This window comes from Pezoporus flaviventris, unplaced genomic scaffold (genome assembly GCF_033815535.1).
Source record: "Pezoporus flaviventris isolate CSIRO_AGI_PZ_B2104156 unplaced genomic scaffold, CSIRO_AGI_Pfla_v1 ptg000107l, whole genome shotgun sequence".
In the NCBI taxonomy this organism is placed as follows: domain Eukaryota; kingdom Metazoa; phylum Chordata; class Aves; order Psittaciformes; family Psittacidae; genus Pezoporus; species Pezoporus flaviventris.
The window spans coordinates 1243156-1263138 of NW_026892655.1; the positions used below are offsets into that span (position 1 = coordinate 1243156).

General features: G+C 59.3%; 2 protein-coding genes across 4 annotated transcripts; one reads left to right on the plus strand and one right to left on the minus strand.

The window, feature by feature from the left end:
• Positions 1-4529: 4529 nt before the first annotated feature.
• CBX1 (chromobox 1) lies at positions 4530-13698 on the minus strand. 2 transcript variants are annotated; one of them, XM_061477503.1, is made up of 5 exons: positions 13557-13698; positions 7152-7327; positions 6478-6655; positions 5559-5653; positions 4530-4895 (listed from the first exon to the last, which is right to left on the minus strand). In XM_061477503.1, exons 2-5 carry the CDS (start codon positions 7289-7291, stop codon positions 4751-4753), a joined length of 558 nt encoding a protein of 185 aa, XP_061333487.1. In that variant the 5' UTR covers positions 7292-7327; positions 13557-13698; the 3' UTR covers positions 4530-4750. The 2 variants fall into 2 exon arrangements, with proteins under 2 accessions (XP_061333487.1, XP_061333488.1); XM_061477504.1 differs by having other exon boundaries at positions 7152-7324; positions 13557-13693.
• Positions 13699-13868: 170 nt separating this feature from the next.
• SNX11 (sorting nexin 11) lies at positions 13869-19467 on the plus strand. 2 transcript variants are annotated; one of them, XM_061477739.1, is made up of 7 exons: positions 13869-13961; positions 16354-16402; positions 16526-16612; positions 16963-17063; positions 17253-17351; positions 17518-17730; positions 18467-19467. In XM_061477739.1, exons 2-7 carry the CDS (start codon positions 16382-16384, stop codon positions 18597-18599), a joined length of 654 nt encoding a protein of 217 aa, XP_061333723.1. In that variant the 5' UTR covers positions 13869-13961; positions 16354-16381; the 3' UTR covers positions 18600-19467. The 2 variants fall into 2 exon arrangements, with proteins under 2 accessions (XP_061333723.1, XP_061333722.1); XM_061477738.1 differs by lacking the exon at positions 13869-13961 and adding an exon at positions 15538-15961.
• Positions 19468-19983: the final 516 nt, after the last annotated feature.

Here is a 19983-nt window from a genome sequence, read left to right on the forward strand (position 1 = left end):
GAAACAAAGCTTCCAAACCCAACAGCAAGGCTTTGCCAAGCCAGTCCTGTGCGTGCGGGTCGGGCTGAGGGAGGACTCGGGCTGGGAACGCAAGGGAAGGAACCCTGGTGCAGGCAGGAGAGAGGCCATGGGGAAGGTGGTTGGATCTCAGGGGTAGGGGGGGTTGTGGGGATCCGCTCGCTGCAGCCCCAGGAGCGCTCCTTGAGATTCAGTGGCTGGACTTGGGCATGAGCTGAAGCACAAGAGGTGGAGCTGTGGGTGCGGGGAGGTTGGAAGGGGGCCCTGCGCGGATGTTTTAAGTTATTTTTCCTCTTAGAAACTCTTCTTTTGAGTGCTCTGTGACCTGTCAGGGAACGAGGAGAGATTGTTGTGAGCACAGGACGAAAATAAACCGGCTTATTCACTGTACAAGCGTGTTTGCTTCATGGTTTTCTTCTTCGTTGCTTCAAAGAGAAAGCAGACGGGGCCTCCTCCTGCGGGTCCTGCGCCTCCACGGTAGCTCCAGGGCGTTGCTGTCATCCCAGCCTGTCGGTACCAGGTTGGAGGGGAGGAGAAGGTTCCTCTGCTCTTCCTTCCTTCCCAACAGCATCTTCCCAAAGCAGCCCTTGGAGAAGCATGGTCCTGGTTGAACCCGCAGTGCATGGAGCCCGTTGTGGGTCCTGGAGCTGAAGCCAGCAAAGCCGCTGCTGCTCAAAGGCATGTGGGGCTTGATGCTGGGCCCTGCAGGTCGGAGCTGCCTTGGTGCAGCCTCATCCTCCCCCTTGAGCCAAGCACTGGGTCCTGTTAGGCGTTCAGACGCCACCAACGCAGCTCCAACCTCTCTGTTGCAGCTCCATCCAGTGCACGCCACAGCGCTGGTTCCAGAGCCAGGGGCTGTTCCATCACCAGTGTATTTATATGGGGCTCTGCAGGTTGGCTCCTGCCCCATCCCTGTGCCGAGGGATGCGGGTTTGGAGCACCTCATCCTGCAGCAGAGCCATCGGAGGGGCACTGCCGGGCTGGTGCTGGTGGGAAGCTCTGGCTGTGCGCCCAGGGCTGCCTCCAGCCCTTGGTCCCAGCCCCATTCCCTTGGCAGAGCTGGGTTCGCCTCCAGCCGGGCTCAAGGGCAGGCCCAGACTCTGCAGCACCAGAGGAAGGGGTCAGGCTGCTCTGAAGCCATGTTGCTGCCAACAGCCTCCCCCTGGGGCCAGGCAGGAGCCCAGGCCCTGCAGATGGACACCGAGCACAGCTTGGATCAACCAAGTGGGGCTGGAAAACTGCTCCTGGGAAGAGCTGCGGCACCAGCGAGACCTTGGGCTGGTGCTGAATCACTGCAGTGCCAGGCAGCAGCCTCTGCACCCCACCAGCACTGGATATGCTTTGGTTAGAGATGCCTTGCTCTAAGGCTTTCATACCCACCACCTTCCTGCATGGCTGGCGTAGGTGCTGTGGGGTTTTCCATCTCGTGGCATGATGATGGAGCAGGTCCTGAGCATTCACTAGAGCCTGGCAATAAAAGCCGGGGTGTCTGGGTGGGACACGGCACCAAAGCTTGCACCTCCCCAGGCCAGGCACAGCCAGAACAGGAAGCAGAAGCTCCCCAATTGCCTTCCACCAGGATTCCAATGGGGAAAATGTCCTTTTCCTGAGGATTAAACCTTTCCTCATGGGACTGGAAGAGTCCATCCATGCCTGCTGTCGGTGCTGAGGCCAGCCCAGCTCCACACATGGCAACAGCTCAGGCAAGGGGAACACGAAGCATCAAAATCCACCCTCTGCGGTGCTTCCTGCCTCTCCTCCTGGGCTTGGGGATTCTTACTGCAGACTCCTCCAGGGCTGCTTTAGAATGATGGTAGAAAGGTGACAACGTGAGGAGGTCACAGCCCCAGCGCTGTCACTGCTGCCAACCCAGCACCAAATGCAAGCAGGAAGCACTTATCCACCATCAGGGCCTTTTGAACCAGGTCCTGCTGCTGCCTGAGCCCTCAGCACCTGCTGGGGATGGCTGAGCTGCCTCTGCCCCACTTCAGGCTCAGCCCAGAGCACTCCGCACGCCACAATGGTCAGGAGACAATCATCCAGTGCCCGCTGCTCAGGAGGTGATGCATCCTGCTCCCATGGTGCCACAGATCCGTATCCCGGGATCTGGAGCCTGCCTGCAGCTCACGTGAGCCCCCCCACACTCAGTATGACCACAAGCCCACCCTGGGGGCTGCAGCAATGAGCATCCTCCAGCTACCTGCTGCGATCGATGGCCCCGCGCCTCCCCGGGGAGCTGCAGCCTTCCCTGCCTCAATTAAGTGGCCGTTCCCCTTCTCCATGCAGTGATTAATGCAGGTTTAATTGCTGCCTCTGCTGGGGCAGGGCAGAGATTTCATTGTCCCACTGGGCACAGGCTGAGCTGCTGCAAATGACCTGGAGTTCAAGGGGCTGCATGGTTCTGCAGCCCTGAGGGGTCGATGAGGGGCTGGCGGAGCCCCTGCTCAGCTCTGACCACCACCAAAGCCTCCCTGCTCCATCCTGCTCCCTGGGAATGCCAGAAACCGGGATCCTGCCCTCAGGGATGCTTTGGCCCACTCTGCTCTCTGTACAACTGCACACGAGGAGAAGTCTCCTCTCCTCCACACACAGGAGCTTACAGCCGTCAACAAGTCCACACCAGCAACAAAAGGGGAGACCACCTTCACCCGAGCAGCCACCAGCAGCACTGCCAGAGCTTTCGAAACCCATCCCTAAGCATGAAGTTGGGCTGAGAATGGAAGTGAAGGTCACTTACCCCACCTCTGCTGCCAGGTCCTGGCTAAGGAACACGCGCGTCAAAGGAGGTCCCGACTCATCCTCTTGTCTCCATGGGTGAGACCGGGCTCTATCCACTAACCTCTAGGACACTTCTCTTCTCCAGATGGAAGCCAACACAAACCAGAACCTGGGATCAGCTGCTCCGAGGCTCCGGCTGCAATCGGGAGCCAGCGGCTGCCCTGGGCTGCACCAGTGCTCCCCCTGCTCGGTGGGAGCCGCAGCCGCAGCCGCATCCCTGCGCGCCCGCTCTACACCTCCTCACTCATCGCATGCACAAAGAGCTGGTAGAGAAGAGAAAAATCGGGATTATAAATCTAAAATTTTATTGAGACAAAAAAATAAACAACAAAAAAAAAAAACCACCCCAAAAAAACAACAACAAAAAAAAACCAAACCACAACCAAACCCCAACCCGACAGAGCTTGGGATGAGCTTCAACTCCAAACACGGACTTTACAGTTCAACAACGGCTTCACGAAACCTAAACACATGCTCTTAGAAAAGGTTTGTACAAGGCAAGTCCAGATACATACCCACCCCCCCAGCCCGCCCCCCCCGGAGGTGCCGGGAGCCTGGTGGGGCTCAGGACTCCGGCCATTAAATAGATGAGGATTCGTAATCAATCTGATTGCCAAAAAACAGGACAAAACAAGAAACAAACCCAAGGACTGGGGAAGATTTGGGGTCACGCATCCAGCTCCAGCAGCACCAAGGTGAGGCTTCCTCCCAGCATCGCTTCTCATGGGAGAAGATAGCATCATCAGAGTGCTTTGGGTTGGAAAGGACCGTAAGATCATCTAGTTCCAACCCCCTGCCACGGGCAGGGATACAATGGAATTGGGTTGTTTGCTTGTGCTGCTGTTGATTCCCTCTCCCTCCCACAACGGGAAGGTTCCCAACGCTGCGGGCTGGCTATTGTCAACTGAAGGAACAAGTAGAAGGCTCCCCCCTCATCCCTCCCCCTGTTCTGAGAAATAGCACCTTGTAATGGAAAGATGGGTAGAAAGGCTTTTTGAAGGGTTAAAATCCCCCCCCCCCCCCAATGCATGTGTCAGTGGCAGTTCTGCTGCAGGACAATACGAATGAATCACAAGTTTGCATTTTCACAAGTCCCCGTCCCCTTCCCCCCCCCCCATTCCCTTTATCCCTCCCTCTCCACATCGCTTGCAGGGTGTGGGGGGGTGAGGATCCTGGCTCCAGAGAGCTGGACATTCACAGTGTCCCTGCCTCCCTCACTCTGCCCCCAGCGCTGGGCTCTTCCTCCCCGCCCCACCAGCCCTGCCTTTATTCTGCTTCTCTGTTCTGAATTCATGTTCTACAAAAGAGCTGGAAACGATCTGGAACGTTGTCACCAGACCTCACCCCCCTCCCTCCCCAGTTAAACAAGAGACCAGTTTCCCCAAATCCCCCCCCCCCCCCCCCTTTGAACCAATACACCAGTAAAATAGCAAAAGAAACAAGAGAAGAAAGGAAACAAAACAAAAACCTACACACATGCTACGCCGTAAAAATGCAGAGTTAACACTATTGGGAAGAAGGCTGTGGGTTGCTGAGATGGTCTTTGAAGAATAAGCAGTATCCATCTGCACTCCCTTTCCCCAGCCCACCCATCACCAGGGATAGTCCTTCATGGAAGGGGCTTTGCTTCCTCTCCCCCAAGCTGCGAAATAGGCAGCTTTGAAACAAGCACCCCACTTCCTCCCCTCATTCCCACCCCAACATCCCCCTGCCCTTCCTTTCCAAATCCCCCCCCCCCCCCCTTGAGTCGGGCTGCTTGGAATCTGTACACAGCATGAAGCTGCAGAAAGCAGTTGAGCAGCTGCAGGGCACAGAAACCATACTGGTCTCTTCAAAGGGCATCTTCTCCAGCCATCTCTACGCTCCCAACCGAGCAGAGCTGCGTTCTCTCCCTCTTGCTCAAACCCACAGTTCAGATCTTTATACAAAGGCTGGCCAGAGCGGGTGCCAGGGCTTAGTTCTTGTCCTCTTTCTTGTCATCGTCCTCTGAGGGGTAGGAATGCCATGTCAACCTCTCCTCATAGAACGAGATGACCACCTGCGGGCACTTGATGTTGGCTTCCTTGGCAGGGACCAGGTCGGCCTCGTCAGAGTTCTTCCTACAGGCCAGAGCAGAGGTGCAAGTTAGGGGGCTGCGGAGGGGGAGGCGGAAGAAACGGAGACCGGAGAGGACTCAAGAAGCAGCAGGAAAACGGGAGTCCCCGAGGTGCTCGGGGCATCCAAGTGCCCCCTTCCCGAGTGGCTCCGGAGCAGGGAGAAGCAGCACGGGAGCCCAGGGGAAACCGAGGCGTGAGTTGAGCGCTGCGTTGTCGGGGATGGGGAAGGAGAAGGCGAGTGAAAGCTGCGGCCCTGCCCCCTGCCACTCCGGACTTCCAACACGGTGCAAAAGCCAAGGGCTCCCGCAGCTCCGCCTGCCTGGGTTGGCTCCCACCTGCACCAGCGACAAGCCCTGTGTCACTACAGCCGGAGGGGACACGCTCGCTGTCACGGCTCTCCTCTCCCGGGCCATGACACCGTGCCCCTCTTTCTCCCCCAAGCTCGCGCCTGCTGCAGGGGGGGGGACATCTCAAAGAGCCACACGACCCCCAAGGGCCCTACCTGCTCGTTTCACATCCACGTTAGCCTCAGCGCAGAGGGTCACCTCAGGCAGCAGCGCCATCGCCAGAGATTTCATGCCAGGTAGCAGGGCCTCCCCAGGCGCAGGTCCTTCCCTCTCTGGCACAGAATAAGTGAAGAAGTGACAGACACAAAGACACACTCACCACTTCATCAGGAACATGAGCTCCCCGCTGGAATCCGTGGCACCGATGATCCGCTCGGGCTCGAATCCTCGGGCAAAGCCTCGCGGTTTCTCCGACTGCAAAGAGACGAGATGCCGCTTGCAGCATCCCCCAGGGACAGCCACAGCCCTGCCTCTGCTCACCAGGGGACACCGGTGGCTGCTCGGAGAGGCTGGGTCAGATGTGCATACCAGAATCATGGAATCTCAGACCTGAAAGCTCCTCCAGCTCCAACCCCTTCCAATGGAGCAGCTTGCTCCAAGCCCCTGTGTCCAACCTGGCCTTGAACACTGCCAGGGATGGGGCAGCCACAGCTTCTCTGGGCACCCTGTGCCAGCGCCTCAGCACCCTCACAGGGAAGAGCTTCTGCCTAAGAGCTCAGCTCAATGACTAATAATGACTAATAATGGCTAATAATGACTAAGGCCAGCAGGCAACTGAGAAAATCACTCAGGAGTAAACCTGCTGCAGAGTGGATGCCCTGCTGGGTCCAGGGGGAAGCATCCTGCTGAAGCTAAAGCAGAGGACCTAAAGCTGGTCAAACTCTTGTGCTGGCCAAGACCCAGCAGCTCCTGGGATGAACCCAGCCTGCAGAGCCTTTTACCACCCCTATTCCCAAGCAGCTACGAGCACCTGAAGCAGGAGGTTCTCTGCTCCATCCTGTTCTCCCTCTTCAAGGGAAAACAGGCAACCCCTACCTCCTGTTTCCCCCCTTGTGCTGCTCTTCAGGAGAACCTTGTGCTCTAAACCCATTTGGTTCGGTTTAGTGCTAGGACTGGTTCTGAGGTCACTAAGAACAGCTGGAGCGAGGTTTTGGGAGCGTGGCTGCTCCAGCTCCCAGACACCATTGCCAAGTGTACGGGTAGGGAGGTGAGCACAGGAAAAGCCCACCCAGCCTCACCTCCTCCTTCTTCTTCTTTGGTTTGCTCTCCTCCCCTTTATCCTCTGTGTCAGACTCCGCTTTGCGCTTGCTCCCCTCGGACTTCTCGCTCTCATGTGCGGTTTTCTGGGACTGAAGGAACTCTGCAATGAGGTCTGGGCAGTCGAGGTTCTCCTCTGGCTCCCATGTGTTATCTTCACTGCAATCCAAGACAACAGCTTAGTTTTATGTCCTTGCTTGCTGCAGCTTTCCCTGCCAAGGGGCATCCGGTCACCCAGTGGAGATGCTGAGAAGCAGCAGTGGGGATGCGGGTGTCCTGGCCCTGCGAAGCAGGAGCCTGCCCTGACCCAGACAGGGATGCCAGAGGCTTGGGCAGTTATTTCCCTTCTCAGGAGAGAAATGCCATGCATTTTCCCGGGCGCCTGTTTCACACTAGGTTTAAGGGGAGAAGCCCCACCAGGGCACGTTTGTGAGACAGAAGCAGGACTTTCTCACCCAGGCCGTGCTCTCAGCACCTTGATTAAAGCTCGAGGCATTCAGCACTGCTGCTTTCACCCTCAGGGCTGCCCTTGGCCTCTTAGCTCCACTTTCCAGCCAAGGAGAGGCAGCGGGACACTAAGCCTCCCACCCAGGAGGAGATGCTCGCACCGGAGCAGCCCAGACCCACCCCACAGCAGCAGCAGGGAGGCACTTACTCTGAGAAGCCCTTCCACTTGAGCAGGTATTCCACTTTGCCCTTCACCACTCGCCGATCCAGGACCTTCTCCACCACATACTCCTCCTCCTCTTCCTCTAAAACCTCTTCCACTTTCTTCTTGTTCTGTTTTTTTCCCATTGTGCTGGCCAGTTTTTCAGCTTACGGGCGACGCTGCTAAGGGAAGAGAGGGAACCAACGTGTTAGGGTCAAGGTCAGGTTTGCCTCTGCCAGGCAGCCAAAGTGTTGGGTACACAGAGACAAAGCACAGAGCAGGAATGCTGCTTTGGAGCAAACAGGTTCATCCAAAGCAGATAACAAAAAGGCAAAAGGAGGCTCGAGCAGGAGTCTTTTTGATCTGAAGCCTTGGCCTTTTGGTCTCCCTGATTCCACCCATGTTCTGTCCCTGTTTTCAGCACCCCATGGCTCGAACACACTGCTTTCATGTGTTGCCTATCGGCCTCCAGGAACAAAGCAGCACCCCACTGCTTCAAACCCTGCCCTTCCCCTGCTGAGCCCCTCATGTCCCCCTCACCCTGTCCTCTCCTCTTCCTTCCCCTTCAGCTTAGTTCTACCCTGCCCGCTGTGGCAGAGAGCATCTGCAGAGCTGTGGGGCAGTGGGAGGCAGACAGCAGCACGTTGCTGATAGATACTAAACAGTTACTCCAAGTTCAAAACACATCACAGCCATGATGCCGAGCTCCCTGCGTTCATTTCCTTGCTGCTCCATGCACGTGCACATGGGATATTCATCCAAGTCACCAACCCCAAAATACTCTTTTGCCTTTTTCCTTCTCTTTCCGGGCTGTTTGGGCAGTCAGATGGCTGCCAGCATGTCCAGTGCTGCTGGGCAGTGGCTGCAGCTATGCACGTAACGCGTGATGGGGCAGCCCTGGGTGCAGCTCCGCTCCCCACTCACACACTGGGGACTGCAGAGGAGCAGCAGCCCCTGCCAGAGCCTGGGCACTTCCCCAGCCTGCAAGGAAGCACTTGAGAGAGCCAGAAACCACAGAGAGGCCCCGCTTCCCCGCTGAAACCCAGCTCGGCGCAGGGAGAGCCCCTGTGGGACAGCCCGTCCCTGCTGCTGCTGCTGGCAGCGCCCGCCTCGGCCCCGCCAGGAGCACCCCTGCTCCTTGCAAACGCTCCCCAGCCACTTCTTGCCTGCTCCCAGTTACACCAGAAGGTCCCAGCGCCGCTGCCAAGGCACCAGTGAGCGTCTGGGAAGGGTTTTGTCTTCAGGCTGAAGACCCTGATCTCATCACCAGCCCCTGCTCCCGAGAACCAAGCACACTGGAGCTGCACTGACGGATACCAACCAAAGGGTCAGGAGGGTCCAGGTCTCCCCATCTGTTATCTCTGCTGTCACAGAGAGCCCCTGGTGAATGAAGCTTTCAACAGGACCCAGACCACCCAAACCCAGCCCTGCACCTCAGCCCCCCCCCCCCGCCCCGATCCCACCCTGCTGCACTGAGGAACAGGACTCCTTTGAAATGCCAGGAAAATCCCTGTTTTCTGCCAAGCAAAGGGTCACACGTTCCCTGCCTGGGAACGTTCTTGTTTTGCCACTCAGGTTTAGCACGAACCTTCTAGAACAGAACTCATTCTAGTAAATATCCCTGTGAAATGGGCTGGGTTTCGACCTCAGCCCAGACCCGCAGCTCCACACTGGCTGAAGGAGATGCCAGGGTTCAGCAGCACCCCCAGCTCTCAAGGTGCAGCTGGATGAGCTCCCTGGGGCACAAGATGCTGCTGTTGGGGTATCAAAGGAGAAAGCTCAAACCAGGCCCAAAGGCTCCAAAGTTACCAGTTCAGAGCAGCAGAAGCCACAGCAGACAGGATGGGAGGGAGCACAGTGCACCCCAGAGCACCCCACCTCTGCTGCTACCCCACAGACAGGGCTTGAAGGCAGCTGAGGAGCATGAAAGAGTGCAGAGGGAGAAGCAGCACCTCCCAGCTCGGCAGGAGCTGGATTGATGTGCTTATACTTGGACCACGCTTGCTGCCAGACAGACATCTTCCATCTTCCCCCTGCAGGGCCAGGCCACAGTGGGTGCTGGCATCAGGAGGTGCTTGGTGCTCACTGAGCCCAGGCTCTGCATCAGAAGCCTTTTCCTCCTTCTGCTCATGTTTAGCACTAGAGATCTCCCTTGCTTTGCTTTTACTGGTGGCCTCCAGGAGGAGGCTGAGATCCTGGCACCAACAGGATCCTTCCCCTCCTATGGAGAAGGGGCCAGGGCAGAGTGTGCTCCAGCTGAGGAGGTCCCCATGAAGATGCTGTTGCAAATAAACCCTGGCACGGCCCAGAGGGGTGGATCAGGCTCCCCCTCCCTCAGCAGCCACTTCTGTTCAGCTGCAGGCAAAGGGACTTAGATTAGATTAAAATGAGGCAGAAGCTCTTCTGTTTGAGGGTGCTGAGGTGCTGGCACAGGGTGCCCAGAGCAGCTGTGGCTGCCCCATCCCTGGCAGTGTTCAAGGCCAGGCTGGACACAGGCACCTGGAGCTCGATGGGCTTGCAGGTCCCTTCCAAGCCAAACCAGGCTGGGATTCTACGAAGACTTCAGTGGAAAGTGCTGTGGTTTCTGCTTGGAGATGGACTTGTTTTGAAGGCACCTCTGGATGCTCGGCTGGATCCCTGGGCCACTTGGGCAACTTCCCAAGAAGGCAACACAGGATCAAAGAGCTTAACGGTACAGTCTGGCCCCAATGCTCAGAGGGGAGCTGCTGAAGCTCGAGGTGGTGTAGGACAGGTAGGCGTGGAAAGGGAAACAGAGGCAACAGAGCAATGCAATAGTCCAGATCCAGCATTTTATTGTGGCAAAAGATGCAAATCCAAGGCCAGGAGCGCTGTGAGAAAGAGCTTGCCAAGGGGAGGGACCAATAACCCAGTGCAAAGGGCTGCAGCAACCCGAGTGCAAGCATCTGGCAGGCAGCAACCTCTGCAAAGCCCCCAGACACTCACTCAGGGCCTGCTCCTTCCAGCAGGCACTGCCCTGGTTCTACTGGGGGCATTTACACCCCGGAGTACCAGCATCACCCCCATGCAGAGCCCTGCTCTGCCTCTGCAGCTCCTCATGCCTGCTCACAAACAGGACAACGTGTGGGTCTGCCTCTGGAGCCTGCAAACCAGAGGGGATAAGGGGATATCCATAGGGATAAAGGGATATCCATGGGGATAAGGCCGAGCTGTAGCTCACAGCGCTGCTGCTGCAAGCACAGAGCCAGCACGGAGGGAAGCTGCTGCACAGGCCTCTCGCTGCACTGCAGTCAAACACGCAGCTCAGTGCAAGAGAAAAAGGACTCGGCCCCCCCGGGAGCACAGACTCATGGCTTTAGCTGCAAAGCTGCTCCCCAAACCCTCCACATCAGAAATGCTGCTGTGGAACAGGGATTTCAGCCTCCTGTGCTCAGGAACATCCAAAGCCTCCAGTCTGAGGTGTTCAAAACAAAGCACCCAAAGCACTGGCTGGGTTCTGGTCCCTGGAGGAAGTGGGAGAGGTTTGGGGTGGGAGAGTTCCATCTCTTTGGAAAGGCAGCGTGGGGAAGACTCACCCCGTGCTCTGCTCCCTCGTCTCCAGAGCTTGCAAACGCACACATCTCACACCAGAGGTGCAGGATGAAGCTGATGCGTTCTGCCTGGGCATTCTTAGGGAGGACAGACAACTCTTACGGTGTTGCCATGAGCAGACTCGTGTCTATGGGACTCAGGGCTGGGTGAGTCCTGCCTCAGAGAGATCTCATCAGTTGTACATTGCCTAAAATCCAGCTTCAATCTTCTATACTTGATGTGTGAAATAAAGTTGGCTCATGCTGAAAAAATAGGATCTCAAGACAAATTCAGGATGGGCCTTTGCCAAAGCTTTCCATTTGCATTTCCTGCTTCCTCCCCAACACTCAAGGCAAAGCTGAAAGCCTTTGGGAAGAGGAAAGCAGAAAAGGGAGAGACCAAAAGGATAACTTCTTGGTGCAGCTAAAGGGAAAAGGGTCCAGGACAGACCTGAGCCACTGGAAAAGGATTCAGCCTCTGGTAAAAGGCCACGAAGAAAGAGGGGCTGAAGGCAGTGCTGCCACAGAAGCCTGTGCTAGCGGGGAAATGGGAGCAGTGTGGGTCAGATGCTGGTACCAAGAGAACAGCACCCAGCCCCGTGGGGAGAACACTGCCTTTGGAAATCAGGAAGCTCTCCCCACAGCCTCCTGGGATGCCTGGTGCTGGTCTCAGCGGTGGAAGAAGGTTCAGAAAGGCAAAGGAAGAGCAGGCTAAGAAGAAAGCTCCGAGGTTTCACTGAGCACAGACTCATTGGCTGCATCTTCAAGGACTAACAACGGCTCAGCTCCGCTTCCAGGAGCTTTAAACCTAAAACGCTTCCTCCTCCTGCCTCCCTCCTTGGCTGCGACCGCTCGTCTCTATAAAGACTCCTGAGCACGCCAAGCGCATCCTGCACGCGCCAGGGAAAGGGATCTTTCTTTTGAAGTGGGAAGCAGCACTTTAAGGCTTCCACTCTCCAGAAGCTGGGAAGAGCAAGGAAACAGGCCTGGAAAGGTGAAGGGAAAGCTCCAGCCTTTGAGCTGAGAGCAAAGCCACAAGCTTCCAGTTCAGCCCCATCATTCCCAGTTCAGTTCACAATCCAGCAGAGAAAGCACTTCTGCATTTCCGAGGAGCACACATGCAACAGGAGGGATGAAAATCAGAACCCGAGGGAAGAAATCCCGTCACACCACCAGGAATGATGTGACTGAGGCGGACACAAGCGCTGAACTCCTCTAGATCAGATAAACGCTCTGGGAATGAGAGCAGGGATTTGCATTCTTCTGCTCCCTTTTGTGGGGAAAGCACTGCCCCAAGTGCTATGGAATTCCTGGTTTTCCAGTGCCCCTGACACCGTGCTGTGTCCCTCTCACAAGCAACCCCAGGTCTCTGCAGCGCCTTCCCCTCCAACCTTCATCCCTATGGACTCTGGGGCCGCATCCAGGGGCATCTCCCCAGTGCTGCCCGCCTGCGCTCCCAGACCTGGGTGGTTTTGCCTCTTCCTGGCGCTGGGCAGGGCTTGGAGCAGCCACATCTTCATTCTCATCATTCCCACTACCAGGATCTCAAGCACTGATAGGAAACCGAGCCCGGGTCACCAACCAATGGAGCATCCCTTCATCCCGAGCATCCCCATCCCTGGCAGTGGGCAAGGCCAGGTTGGATAGGGTTTGGAGCAAGCTGCCCTAGTGGAAGGTGTGGAGGAACTGGATGAGCTTTCAGGTCCCTTCCAACACAAACCATTCCATGATTCTATCCCGTCACAAACACCTTCCCCTCTCAAATGCATGGGGATTTTTAACCCTGGAATTAGGCAGCCAGAAAACCCCTTCCCACTTCGATCCCTCAGTTCATAGGGACAATACGCGCTTGCTGCTTCCAAACCCATCACCGAGCACTGCCCCATCGCTGAGACCTCCCCATTCAGCCCCCATGCCACCTCCTCCACACCAGCTCCACAGCCCCGAGCCCAACCCCACTGCTGCCCTCTCAGCAGCTCCAGGGACAGCTCCACATCCGCCACCTCCTTCACCACACAGGTACGAATCCCACTTTGGCTCCACCACCTTCCCTTTCCACAAGCCCTAATTCTTCCCCCCAGCCGCTTTATCCACTCCCATTCCAAGCGTGGATTGAATCCCACAGCTCCCAAAAAGCAGCCGGAGGAGCTGCCCAGACCCTCACCCCGCACTATGGGAGAGCAGGGCTTGACCCAACACCAGCTCCTGCTGCATCCCCCCGCTTCCAGCTACAACCGTCCCTTCTCCACCTCCCTCCAGCCCCACGCTGGGCTCCCCCCCCCCGCCGTCGCTCCGCCGGGATCAGCCCCATCCCGTTCCTGGCCTCCCGCAGCCCGCGGAGCGCTTCCCGCTCATTCTCCCCGCCAAAAGCGGCCGCTCGTCCCCTCCCCTCCCCGCGGCCGGAGCCCGGAGCCCTCCTCCTCCTTCCCGGCTCAGTCCCGCAGGGAGCAGCGGCTCCTCCGTCCCGTCCAAGCGCCCCATTCCCCACGCAGGGCACGCTGCTCCCGAAGCACACTTCCACCCCCAAACCCGGACCCCCGCACCAGCCCCCATCTTCCTCCTCCGCCCAAAGCCCCCAGCGCCGGGGGCTCCCCAAGCACCGCCCGGGCCCCGCTTTACCTCGGGCCCAACCCCTCGGCTCCCGCTCTTTGAGGGGCCCAGCACCCCCAAAATCCCCATTAGCGCTTCCCAAGCCCCCCCCTTTCCACACACACCCCCTTTAACCCCCTCACCCCCACCTCAGCGCCTTCACCCCCCCCTCCCGCCCGGTTCCCCCCACAGCGCCCGGTTTTACCACAGCACCCCCCCCCCTCAGCCCCCCACACCCCCCCCCGCGCCCCCCCCGCCCGCGGCCTCCCCGCACCTTGCACAGCCCCGCCAACCGCCGCCGAGGGAAGGGGCTGCAGGCGGCCCCGCTCCGTGTCGCTGCAGGCGGCCCCGCTCCGTGTCGCCGCGGGCCTGGCCGCGCTCCGTCCGCCTCCCTCGAACAAAAGAGCCCGGCCAGCCCCGGTGCCCGCCGTGCGCACTGCGCCTGCGCCGCGACCCGCGCCCGCCGCGGGGCACCATGGGAGGCGTAGTCCTCTCCCCCTCCCCGCCTCGGGGCACGATGGGAAGTGTAGTTCTCCGCCGCGCTGCCTACGCAGGCTGCTCGGAGGCTGCGAACTACAACTCCCGGCACACCCCGCGCCGGAAGAGGGGAAGCGCCGCTTGCGGTATAAGGCCGCCGCGCTGCCGCGCCGCTTAAAGGGGCCGCGGCCTGCGGGAGGAGGTGAGGGGGCCCCGGGGGGCGGTTTGTGAGTGCTCGGTGCGGGACCCGGTGCTGCGGGGCTGGGCCCCGCGCAGGCAGCGCCCGGGCCCCGGGGGGAGCCCTTGGCCCGCTCGAGGCGGCGGGGCCGGGCCCCGAGAACGGGCGCTGGGCCCAGGCCCCCCCCTCCCGTTACCGGTCCCCGGGGCCGGGTGTCGGTGCGCTGGGCTGGCTGGGGCCACCCCCCGGTGGGCAGCGGGGCCTGGGTTTGGGGCACCCATCTTAACGGGGAGCCTCTTCCTTCCTAAATGGGGGAACGACGTCAGGAGAGCCGCTCCGGTGCCGGCTGTGGGCAGCTCTGTCCGAGCGTGACGGGCAAAAGCAGCAACAGACGGGGCTCGTTCCCGGTTCTGTGCCGTGGAGCTCTGCGAGGCGTTCCTCTAAATGCAGAGGCTGCCGTGGGGCTGGAAGGCGCCTGGAGCAGAGATGTGCGGGCACAGACGGACGTGACATGGGGCTGGAGTGGGGCCTCTGGGCTGCCACTGGTGTGTGCTGGTTAGGAGAGGGCGTTCCAGGCAGGTCCCGCTGTTCCAGAGGGATGGAGGCTGCTGTTAAGGCCGTGTCTGAGTCAGCAGGAAGATAGCAGATAGCAGGGCAGAGATAAAAGCTGTCACTTTCTCTGTCCGCAGTGCGAGCGCGGGGGACTGCATCCGGAGCCGTGCTGGGCAGGGCCATGGGATGTGCCTCTCTGCCCTCCGCCTCTTCTCCCTGTGAGACCCTGAAAGCCTCAACCTGGGAGCACTGAAACGCAAATGGGAGGAAGATAAAACCGAACCCAGCCACGTATCTCAGGGTCCCTTAGGCCGAGGCTCGAAAGAATCCTTGAAAGAGGATTTGGTGCAACTGCTTAAAGCTGCCTGGGAGCTGCCTCCTGCGCTGGGTGTAAGTTGATTTATGAAGTTAAGATCAATTAACTCCCAATAAGGCATAAATAAGATCACACGTTTCTTGGTGCAACTCTGCATGGAAGCAGATGGGAGCCTTCGGACTCCCTGAGCCCTGCTTTCCTGCAGCCTGTCTGGCTCCTCGCTGCCTGCAGGGAGCCACCTCCTCCCTGTGGGTCCCTCTGCTCTTAAGAGCACCTTTCCATAGCTGGGAGAGCGAATTCCACCTCCTGGCAACCCTCCGCTGTGCCATTAGGCAACTTCTGTGGCTCCCTCTTCTCCCTCCTGCATTTTTAATCTCACCAGGGCTGTTACGCAAAACAAGGAGCTCTAAAAGCAACGGGATGGGCGGCAGCATCCCCAGGGAAGAGGATGGTGGAGCCCTGCTGCTGGACTGGGTCTGGCTGGGAGCCCCCAGCACGGGGGAGGCCGGAGCTCCCCCTCTTCCCGTGCTGAGCAGTGACTCACTGGTGTCACATTTGGCTCCTGCGCTCCCCTCCTTCCCCAGGGGAAGCATCACGTGTGCTGCGGCGTGGGCTGGGGGTTATTTTGGGAGGTTCCCCTCGCCCTCCCCCTTTACAGCTCCAATTGGGAACAGCAGCGGCCTGACCCAGCTCCAACAGAATTGAGCTCCTGGGAGGCAGCTCAGAGCGGGGCTCTCTTTGCTCTCTTAGCCCCAAGCTCCCCTCTGCTGCCATTAAGGCTTTGTGTGCTCTGGGATGGGGTGGCTCCAGGCCTATGGAGAGCACCTGCAAACCGGTGGAGCGGGATTTTTCCAGCGTGGTTTGTGGCTCAGCCCCTCCCCGTGTCCCAGCTAAAATTAGCTCTGTCTTCACAAGAGCTTCGCTTCGCATCTGAGCGTATAAATAAAGGCTGGCTCTCCAGTGCTGCCTGGCACTTGGCAGCTCCCATGGCCCAAAAGGCACGGCTCCAGGAATGGGGAACAGGTGAAGGGTTGCTCCATGAGCACAGAGTGCTGCTGCCTCAGCCCAGGAGCTCCAAAACCGCCTCCAACCCATCCCACAGCCGAGGTGAAGCCAGGCCATGGGATATGTTTGGTCTTCCAGCTCCCCCTGACGAGTCTTCCTGCTCTGTGTGCACACAAGGTGTCTGTGGGGTGGGAGGGACCCTCTCTGAAAGGCTTCCACTGGCTGGATTGTGCTTTTCTTGGGGCTGTGGGGGTTATCTTGCTGTTCCCCCCCCCTTTCCTCCAAGCCTTGGCGCTGTGATGATGGTGCAGAACAGGAAGTCCTGCAGGAGCACACAGTGGTGGAACTGGATGCTCTCTTCACTGTGGGCTTGAATGCATCCTCTTGATGTGGTGACTGAAAGGAGAGGAGCAGGCAGAGAGTGTGGCCATGGGGGCTGGAGAGCTGCCTACGGGATAGGACAATGCTGAGAGGGGCAGAGTCCCTGTGAGACCCTCATGTGTTGAACCTGGCTTCCTAAATCCTTCTGTTTTCTCCCTCCAGATGTTTCCCGCTGGGCTCTGGCTTTAGGATGTTGGAGAACCGAGAGGAAGTAAGAACCTTTCTGACCTGGGCTCTCTGTGCTCCTGGCTGGGGCGAGGGGTGCTGGGTGCTGGGCAGGGTCTGAGGGGCAGCTGGTGACAGTGCCCCCCCTCAGGCAGTGCTTGTGCCTTAGGAGCTGACCACGGTGCGTGTCCAGGACCCTCGGGTGCAGAATGAAGGCTCCTGGAATTCCTATGTGGATTACAAGATCTTCCTCCACGTGAGTTGTGGCTGTGGGACAGGGGCGAGCTCCAGAGCTGGGTCGTGAGGCTCCTGAGTGCGTTTGTGTGGCCATGGGTGGCTGTGCTGAGCAAGGACGGAAGGGGCTCTGAAGGGGGAACCCTCAGCACCCTCCTCCTGTGCAGGTCTGAGACCCAGCTTCTCCCCTGGAGCCTGCTCAGCTTTTCAAGGCACTTTGAGCTCTTCCAAACCTCATTGCTTCGAGGGGATCCCTTAGTCCCTGTGCTCTGTGCTTGCAAGCTCCTGCCTTCCTCTGCTTTGCTGCGCCTCGAGCATGTGGATTATTCCCATGTCATGGGGATTATTCCCTGTTTTGGGGTTGTTCCGCAGACCAACAGCAAGGCCTTCACTGCCAAGACCTCGTGTGTGCGGCGCCGGTACCGTGAATTCGTGTGGCTGAGGAGGCAGCTCCAGAAGAATGCTGGCCTGGTGTAAGCATGCCCCTGCCTTGCTCTCCCTCCTTTCCCCTTCCTGCAGCCAGACACCGTTTCCCATTGACCCCCGTGAACTCGGGACAGATGTGGATAGAAACTCCAGGCACTAACATGGGATAGCTGAGCTCCTGGGGCCCCCCGTGTCTCCTTGCTCCGGGGTGATGTGGTTCTGCTCTGTCCCTGCAGGCCTGTCCCAGAGCTGCCCGGGAAATCCACCTTCTTCGTGGGCAGCACGGATGAGTTCATCGAGAAGCGGAGGCAGGGCCTGCAGCAGTTCCTGGAGAAGTGAGTGGAGCATTGCTGAGGGCTGGAGGGGAGGGCACAGGACCCGCTGCTCCAGCCGGGCTTCGGGGCTGCTGCCTGGGGAGGTGACAGTGGAGCTGCGTCCCCTTGGCGGGGTGGGCACCCCGTGGTGCTCCCGCCTCAGCCGCCCTCCTCTCTGTGTGCACAGGGTGGTGCAGAACGTGGTGCTCCTCTCCGACAGCCGCCTGCACCTCTTCCTGCAGAGCCAGCTCTCGGTGCCCGAGATAGAGGCGTGTGTGCAAGGCCAGGGCCCGCAGACGGTGACGGAAGCCATCCTGCACTATGCCATGTCCAACTGTGGCTGGGTGCAGGAGGAGGAGAGCCGCCCCACGCTGCTGCCGGGGGGGGACCTGCAGGGCAGGTAAGGCAGGAGCGAGCCAAGGAGCTGCCTGGAGCCCCCTGCATGGTTTGGAGTTTCCCTGTCCCAGGCACTTAAGGGAATGCATTGAGCACGTGTTCCCCAGCCCTGCGTCCCTGGGGGTTAGGCCATCGGAGCTGGGCAACCTGGGCTGTCACCAGCAGCCTCCTGTGCTGCACACCAGGAGGGTGTCCTGCCCTGGCCGTGGGCAAGGAAAGAGCTTGGGTCTCTCAGACCTTAAGCTGAGATTTACAAAGGTCTTCAGCTTCTCTCCTCCCTTAATCTCTGGAGAGTGAGGAGCCTTTGGAGGCTTCCAGAGCTTTCTGTGCATCTCGCCTTCGTCCTCCCAGCATGAGTGGGCTCTGCAGTTCCTTGTGCCCATCAGAGCTTCACAGAGCTTGCTGCCTGCTGGGGCATTTATCAGGCATCTCCCTGGGGGGTTTGTCTGGACTCCAGGGAGAGACCTGCTTGAACCAGAGCCCTTCTGGCTTCAGGAAGGGCTTTGGGGGTGAGCAGCAGCGCAGGGCCAGGCACTGGTACCCAGGCAGGGTGGCTCTGTCCATCCCTCGGGGCTGCAGCCCCGGCTGCCTCTGCCTGCTGGCACCTTCCCCCTCTGCTGCTCGGGGTTTGCGTGCGAGCGGCTGGGAGCTGAGGTTGTGCCGGGGAGGCAGCCGTTGTCTTGGAGACAGGCGGGCACCTCAGCCCTGCGTCATTCCCACATCCCTTCCTCTCTTCCCAGCTGTGCCGGCCTGGGAAGCCCTCAAGGGCCGAGCTGCCTGGAGAGCTTCCCGTACTGGAGCGACTTCGGCATGGACGAGCCGCACTCGGACAGCCCGGAGGAGCCGCTGGGAGCAGGGCATGAGGAGCAGTAACCGGCGCTGGAGACCTCCCCCTGCCCTGCAGCCCTCGCTGGAAGAGGGACTGCGGCCGAGCCAGGGCTGGGCAGGATGGAGGGACTGGGGCTCTGCAGGGGCAGGGGCTCCCGTGCTCTCTCCCTGCTGGCTCTCGCCTGTCCTTGATGTCCCCAGGCAGTGCGTTCCTGTCGCTCTCCGCTTTGGAGAGGAGATGTAGTGGTTAGTGCAACCCGTGTTTGTTCTTCCCATGGCCTTTGCTCTCGGTCTGGAGCAGCAGCAGGGCTCAGGGGCTCTGTGTTCTTGGGGTGTCCCTGGCCTGGGGTGTTGGGGGGGATGCTCTGGCTCACATCCAGCATGACGGAGGAAGGATTTTCCTTGTGGAACAGGGGAGGGCGCTGCAGTTTAGTCCCTTGTGTTCCCCTCATACTGCTGGCAGGGGAAGCTGCATGTCCCCAGCGACAGCCACGCTGTGCAGCGCCTGGGGCTGGTGCCCGCACGTGGGATGCAGATCCCGTGTCTGCGTCTGTGTCCTCCTGGCACAGCTCACCCTGCAGGTTGCCTGCACTGGGATGAGCAGAGATGAGCAGAGATGAGCATGGGGCAAGCGAATGAGGTTTTTCTCTCCTGCTCTTCTGAGGGGATGCCCCTTCCATAGCCTCCTTCCTTGCACACTGATGGCATGGGGCATCCTCCCAGCCAGGATCCAGTTAGCTGGGAAAGCAGGAGCATGCAAACTGCCTCAGGGTCAGCGTCCAGCAGCGCTCGGGCTCTTGCTACTCCTATTGCCTCTCCCCGTGCTCCCCTGCACCTCCTTCCTCCCCTCTCAGCACTGGTGAAGGCAGAGCCGACGTGCTCTGACTTGAAATAAAGATGAAGTGGAAGGGACTGGCTGCGTGGTGGCAGTGTCTGGCCTCGCTGCATGGGCAGAGCCAGCTGAGCCCAGCCCCGGCTCAGTGCAGAGCCATGGCTCTAGGGCCCAGAGGGGGTTATTGCACCTCTCGCCATGGGGCTGATCCTGCCCTGGGCAGCAGAGAGGACCCAGGCAGGGCTGAGGGGTCCCTGAGGTGAGTTTTGAGGTGCTGGGCTTGGCTTTGGGGGAGTCTTGACCCCCCCCCCCACCAAGGACCAGGAAGGGTTGGGAAAACAAATGTCAGGAGAAGTTCATGGCGCAGGGTGGCAGCTGCCGGCGCTCGGCAGCCATTGGCTGCCCCCCTCATGCATATTCATTGTTATTCATGAGCTGTGCAGCTCCAAATGGTGCAGCTGTGAGGCCAGATGTGCCCATGGACCCGCTCCTGGGCCACGCGTGCCCTTTGTGCACAGCCTCATGCAGACAACGTGCCCTCAGCCAGGGCCCTATCCTGCCCCTGGCACTCTGCCCCATGAGCATGGCCTGGAACGG